This window comes from Rhinatrema bivittatum, chromosome 1 (genome assembly GCF_901001135.1).
Source record: "Rhinatrema bivittatum chromosome 1, aRhiBiv1.1, whole genome shotgun sequence".
Classification (NCBI taxonomy): Eukaryota; Metazoa; Chordata; class Amphibia; order Gymnophiona; family Rhinatrematidae; genus Rhinatrema; species Rhinatrema bivittatum.
The window spans coordinates 735,889,589-735,896,559 of NC_042615.1; the positions used below are offsets into that span (position 1 = coordinate 735,889,589).

General features: G+C 43.9%; 1 protein-coding gene across 1 annotated transcript; it reads right to left on the minus strand.

Annotated features, from left to right (window-relative positions):
- Positions 1-3,904: 3,904 nt before the first annotated feature.
- Positions 3,905-5,257, minus strand: LOC115100883 (piggyBac transposable element-derived protein 3-like). The gene has a single exon (XM_029619924.1). The coding sequence runs from the start codon at positions 5,255-5,257 to the stop codon at positions 3,905-3,907; it is 1,353 nt and encodes a 450-aa protein (XP_029475784.1).
- Positions 5,258-6,971: the final 1,714 nt, after the last annotated feature.

Genomic DNA, 6,971 nt, shown 5'->3' on the forward strand with positions numbered 1-6,971 from the left:
TAGTGAGATGGTAATTGAAGGGTGGTGCTAGCGAGCACTAATTGTGGTTGAGGTCTTTGTTGAAGGCAGGTAGAAAAGCAGTCAGTACCCCAAGCCATGATCTGTAGGGTCTTCCAATCAATGGTGGGTGAATGCTTCTGTAGCCAAGAAAGCCCTAGGACCATGGGATGAATGGATTTCTCGAGGATAAAGGACATCTCTTCCTTATGGAGAACCCCGGTTTGAAGTGTCACGGGAGCAGTGCAAAGAGTAACCCGTCCCGGGACAGGGTCTCCTTGGATGGACGAGATCAATAATGGTGGTGTACGAGACATCACGGGTAATTGTAGTTGGTGAACTAGCTTGGATAGGATGAAGTCCCCGCTGGAACCAGAGTCGACCAAGACTAGCGTTGTAAAGGATCCTCCGGAGAATTGCAACGTAACAGGAACCGTACATGGAGGAGCGGGATTGATGGAGCCTAGGGTCAGCCCCCCTGTGACACCTAGGCCCGAGAGTTTCCCAGAAGTTCAGGACATTGAGCCAACAGTGTCCCTTGCCACCACAGTAGAGACATAATCCAAGCCTCCTTCAGCGCTGTTTCTCCTCAGCTGTCAGGTGGCTCCGGCCTAGCTACATAGGCTCCTCCCTGCATTCCAGAGAAATCTCAGAAGCTGTTGGAGTAACCACTGGGAGAGAGAAGGAAGGAGCCAGGGGACCCGTGTGACGGGCTGGCTTTAATTCCTTAGCGAGCTGCTGTAATCACTGATCGATCCGACCTGCCAATTCAATGAGCACCTCGAGATCACCCAGAAGCTCCCGAGTGGCTAACTCATCTTTAATTTGAGAGGACAACCCTTCAAGGAAGATAACATGTAGGCTGTACTCATGCCAACCCAGTTCGGATGCCAAAGTGTGGAATTCTACTGCGAAGTTGGCCAGCATGTGTGAGCCTTGGCGGAGTTAAGCACTTCAGAGGTGGCAGTAGACTGGAGACCCTGCTCATCAAATACTTGTCAGAATGTCCAGGAAAACTGAGGCATGTCTCCCAGAATGGAGTCGCCGTGCTCCCAAAGTGGAGATGCCCAGGCCAGGGCTTTACCATCCAGTAAGGAGAAGATGAAAGACGTCTTAACTTTGTCCGTCGTAAACTGCTGTTCCTGCAGGGAGAACCTTATGAAGCAGTGATTCAGGAATCCTCGGCACTGCTTGGATTCTCCAGCAAATCAAGATGGAGCAGGCATATGGATCATGGAAGTTGGAGCTACTGGAACCGCCGGGGAAGGGGCGGTAGCCCCGGGCCCAGAAGTGGACTCCAGGTGAGTTGCCAAGCATCCTACTATAGCGGACAAGACTTCCAGGCACTGCTGCTGCTGCTGAAGTCGTTGAGCCAGGCCCGGAATAGCCTGGAGGTCAGACAAGTCCACCGTTAGACTGTTACGGTTGTGGACCCTTGAGCCGGAGTGAGCAGTGATGACCACCGAGAGATTTCCCCCAATGGAACTCGTCTCCGGGGGATGGAGCTGGTGAATAGAAGTACTCACATGGAATGGTTCCAAGAGATCATGTAGGACGGCCCTCCGAGGAGCGGATAGCCTATGAACGCGGAAGAGCCCCCAAGGAGTGGGTACTCAGAGCGTTCACCCAGCGAGACAGGAAACAGGAACTGAAGCTCCACGGAGAAGTGGAATGGAGTCCAGGTAGAAGATCCAGGGCAGGCAGTGAAGAAGCGGAACGGAGTCACAGGCCAAGGGTCAGGACGGGCAGCAGGCGATCAGAGACGAGAAGACAAGCCAAGGTCAAACCAGGAGATCGAGCCAAGGACTGGATACAGGAACGAAGCCAGGAACTGGAGCAGGGCAGGAACTTGGAGGCAAGGCAAGATAAGTAACAACTCTTCGTGTTTTCTCTGCTTCTACTAAATGTTCAATCTCTATCAAAAATTATCACTCTAATTAACGATCTGCTAGAGGATTTAAAACCCTCTATTTTTTCCATATCTGAAAGCTGGCTGAATGACAAAGATAATGTGCTTTTAAACCAAATTTCAAATACTAACTATGATATATTTCACTTTGCAAGAACCAAACAAAAAGGCAGAGGATTATTAATAATTAGTAAAAAGGAACTCAAGCTTGTACCTTACAAGGTAGAAATGAACCCACCATATGAGGCTGCAATTTTAAAATCTCCCCAAATAAACTTAGGACTGGTCTACTGTCCCCCAGGCCTACTACAAAAATATTTCTTACCACTGATTGAATTATTCGCTAAGGTGTTCCAATCTCCAGAATCTACATTAATTGTACGATACTTTAACCTCCATGTAGACAAAACACCTAGAATATTAGTCTGCAAAATGTTTTTAGAAGCAAAGGAAGCCCTGAGATGGTCACAGTTTGCCACAAAAGCCACTCATAAAGTAGGTGACATTCTAGGCCTGATATTTGCTAATACCAGTAATTGCCTAATAATATTTCGCACATGATATTGCCCTGGTCTAATCACCAAGTAATAAAGGCGGAAATAGACTTTACCAACCAAATTCATAATAACTTAAAGAATAAGTTTACTTTTATCTACAGGAAAAAGATAGAGATGGAAGTACTTGCTGAAGCAATAGAAAATAAATTCCATGAACTAAATCAAATCAATTACACATTGGCATTTAATTCCTGGGAAAAGATTGTAAATGACATAGCTGAAAACTTTAGTCCTGTCCAGACAAAAACTATTAACAAAGAAAGGAATAACACCAAACATAATAAACCTTGGTACAATGGCAAATTAAGATGCACTAAACAGAACCTTACAAAATTAGAGAAAAAATGGAGGAAGTGCCCATTAGGGGTGTGCAGAGGGACTGCATACGTTACATTCGGTATTCGTGTTCATGGGGGGGGGGGGGGGGGGTGCAGATACGTTGCATTCGGCAAGGGAGGGCCCTGATCCGTTCATGCATTCCATTCTTATTCATTTCCCGAATAGAATATTAGGACTTATTAGAAAGGGAATGGTTAATAAAATGGAAAATGTCATAATGCCTCTGTATCAATCCATGGTGCGACCGCACCTTGAATACTGTGAACAATTCTGGTCATCGCATCTCAAAAATGATATAGTTGCGATGGAGATGGTACAGAGAAGGGCAACCAAAATGATAAAGGGGATGGAACAGCTCCCCTATGAGGAAAGGCTGAAGAGGTTAGGGCTGTTCAGCTTGGAGAAGAGACGGCTGAGGGGGGATATGATAGAGGTCTTTAAGATCATGAGAGGTCTTGAACGAGTAGATGTGACTCGGTTATTTACACTTTCGAATAATAGAAGGACTAGGGGGCATTCCATGAAGTTAGCAAGTGGCACATTTAAGACTAATCGCAGAAAATTATTTTTCACTCAACGCACAATAAAGCTCTGGAATTTGTTGCCAGAGGATGTCGTTAGTGCAGTTAGTGTAGCTGGGTTCAAAAAATGTTTGGATAAGTTCTTGGAGGAGAAGTCCATTAATGGCTTAACCATTAATGCCCAAATCTTACGTTATGAAGCAATATTGGTTTAGCTTAAAGTTTGAAACACATGACATGAGAGGATCACTTGACTGAACAATTCTTTTTAATATTTGTCATGTACACAAGATGGCGCTTTGTTCCCATTTGGGAACAATGGGCACATATGGTACCATGTTCCCATTTGGGAACAACACTGTTTTAATTATGAACTAATGACATTAAAATCATAGACTCAAGTATTTTAAGCAGTTTTGACGGAAAACTATCTAGTAACTACAGAAAATCATTTAATTAGCTACGGGAAACTATTTAGTAACTGTGTTCTCAATCAGCAGAGTTTGTTTGATCCAATGATCATTGGCTATGATACTGCTGTTCGCAATGAAGATGAAGCAGAACCCTGCACTTGGAGCACACTAGATGGGAGTTTTTCTTGCACATCCTACATCTTCCTTGTTTCTCTGATGATGATTATGACCATCAAACCTCACATCGCTGCCTGGTCTACTGGAAGGTCCAGATGTCGATGGTGTGCGATGTTCTGAACGCTGAAGCAGGGTGCGAACAATGTACCGACGAAACTCCAGGTGATCAAATTTACCTCCTACTTCAACATGAAGACACCAAGCTGCAACAACTGCCATGTTGATGCCTTTGACAAATAGAGGCCACCACCATTTCTTTGAATGAAACATTGGACGGTAGTTTGCCATAAATCTGTCCAGTATGTCCACTCCTCCCATATGGGTATTGTATAAGCCAATTACCACTGGCTGTGGCAGGTCAACTGGACACTTTCTGGCATTGCTCCACCTTCTTGCTTTTCCCAGTGGTTCTATGTTGTTGTAGTTTGAAGCTACAATAACACACTGGTTGTCATGCCATTTCACAGCCAAGACATGTCCGTTATCAAAGCAGCCTCTCTCCTTCTTTTTCATTTGGCTTGTCTCTATCAATGAGCACTGCTTCAACCTATTTTCGCAAACAGTTCCAGTGGCCTTGATGTTTTGCTTTTGCAGTGCCAGAAGAAGATCATATGAGGTGAAGAAGTTATCAAAGAATACCTCATGGCATAATGGATTTTCTATGTAGCTCAGTAATGATGTCACAACACGATGACCTAGCCCAAAACTTTGATTCTGACCATCCTGTTCGCAGTTGGTCTTTCCACAATAAACATCAACATTGAAAGGATAACCGTTTGATGAGGCCAGAACCCAGAGTTTATAGCCGAAGCGAATCAGCTTGCCTCGAATAAATATTTTCGCAGAATGGTGTCCATAATATGGGATCATCTCTTCGTCAATACTCAGATGCTCACTGAATACTACAAACTGCTGCAGGCGACCATTCAGTGCATCAATGAAAGCACAAACTTTGTACAGTTTATCATTTTGATTAATCTTGTCATTGTCTGCAAGATGTATGTATTTCTTTATGTCCATGAAACGGTTACCAGTCATATGGGATGAAACAAAGGATTGCTGAACATCTTCATCCCGATTCCAATATAGCAGTTCACGAGGCAAGGAATTATATCCGCTCAATAGAAGAATTCCAACAAAAATGTCCAATTCCTTGGCCTCAAGTTCAAAATTCATGTTGTTCTTCTGCCGAGCATATCGAACGCTTTCGGTCAGAATCATGTCGCTCAGCTCATTGTCATAGTACAGTTTGAAAAGTTCAAATGGTGTTTTATCCTGAAGTTCAGGATGCCTCTGGGCTAAATTTTCCAGCTGAGCTGAAGGTATTTTATGCATATACTCCATTTTCTTGCTCCATTTAAAACCATGTTTCTCTACTTTTTTCTGAACAACTTTTCACCTTTTCTGCTGCCTCGAAGTTCCATCAGAGGAACCAATGGCTGCCGCATCCTTTAGTATAGCTACAGTTCCAGGCACTTCATTTGGCAGAGCCGAAGGCAGTAGATCATCTTCGTCAATCACTTCTTCATCAGACACATTATCAACTTTATTTGGAGGTAGCACACTATGGGCCTCATTTTCCAAGGAGTTACCGCGGGTGATAATTCTGCAAATCGCGCTAACGGCTGTTAACGCTATTTGCGAATGCAAATTTTTAATTTTGTATTCAGGGGGCGGAGCAAATGTAAAGTAGGGAGGATTTATCATGTGCATCGAAACAGCCGCAGTGTTAGCGCGGCCAATAACTACACCTCTTTCATTTGTGTTACGTTGTGCGCTAGAGGTTTATCGCAGTTCACGATGTTTCCGGACAGGCCTGTTTCAGTATGCAGGCTGAGAGAGAGAGAGAGAGAGAGAGAGAGAGAGAGAGAGAGAGAGAGAGAGAGAGAGAGAGAGAGAGAGAGAGAGAGAGAGAGAGAGAGAGAGAGAGAGACTTGCTATAGTGCCACCTCCCTAGACAGGTATTTGTATCCCTATGGGAGGCCCACCTAGTAACTCGAGGTGAGGGTTAAGTATTAGTGTAGGGGGGTAGGGGCCACTTTGACATTCAACGTGAGATGTACGAACAGAACAGTGGTCTCTTGTGAAGATTTGCTGGCCTTCAGAGTGAGGAAACTCACTCCAAGATGAGATTTGTGCAATGTTCGAGAGAACATTGCACAAATCTCCAGCCCCTCCCAATGCAGAGAATAGGAGGGGAGAAGTGAGGACAGAAAAGACAGAGCTAAGAAAAACTGCTCTGCTCTCTGATCCCCTTCTCCTCTTCTCAAAAGGATCATGAGGGGATGATGTGAGCCTAGAGCAGACAAAGCAGAGCAAAGAAAGCTATGACTTAGACCTTCTATTCTGTTGTTCCTTGTCTGGAGGAGGGAAGCAACAGCACTAACAGTGCCCAGGGGCAGCAAAATCCTAAATCTGTCACTAGATATAGGTTTTTTTTTAAATAAATAAATGCCCCTTTAACCTTTTCCTAAATAATTTAAAGTTAATTTCTGCATGTAGTGAAGCATTTCGGAGCATGGACCCTGCAACAGTGAACATCTTCTTCCTCATCTCACTGAATCACAGCTGGAATGGAACCTCTAGTAAATTTCTTCCCTGATTTCTTAGTGAATGGTTTGGAACATAAATCTTAAGAGCAGAGCTTTTGCAAAGAGGAAGTTCACCATGTAATACTTTAAGGGCTAACATCAAAATCTTGAATTTGATCCACCAAACTACTGGGAGTAAGTGCAAAGACTGCAAGATTGGAGTGACATGCTACCAGCTTGTCACCCTGGCAATTAGGCAGGTTCACACTGCTCTGAATTAATTGTTGAGCCCTCAAATTTGTAAAAAGATGGCTGACATACCGAATTATAGTAGGCAAGTCCACTCAGCAACAATGTTTGAACTACCTTGTGAAAATGTTCAGGTAGCAGTAGGAGATGCAACCTACACAGTAGGTGCAACTTATAAAATGGCCAACTTTTCTGATATGTAGATAAAATGAAAGTGTGGATATAAAAAAAAATAACACCTAAATTGCTAATAGACAGATCGATACAGTAAGGCCGCG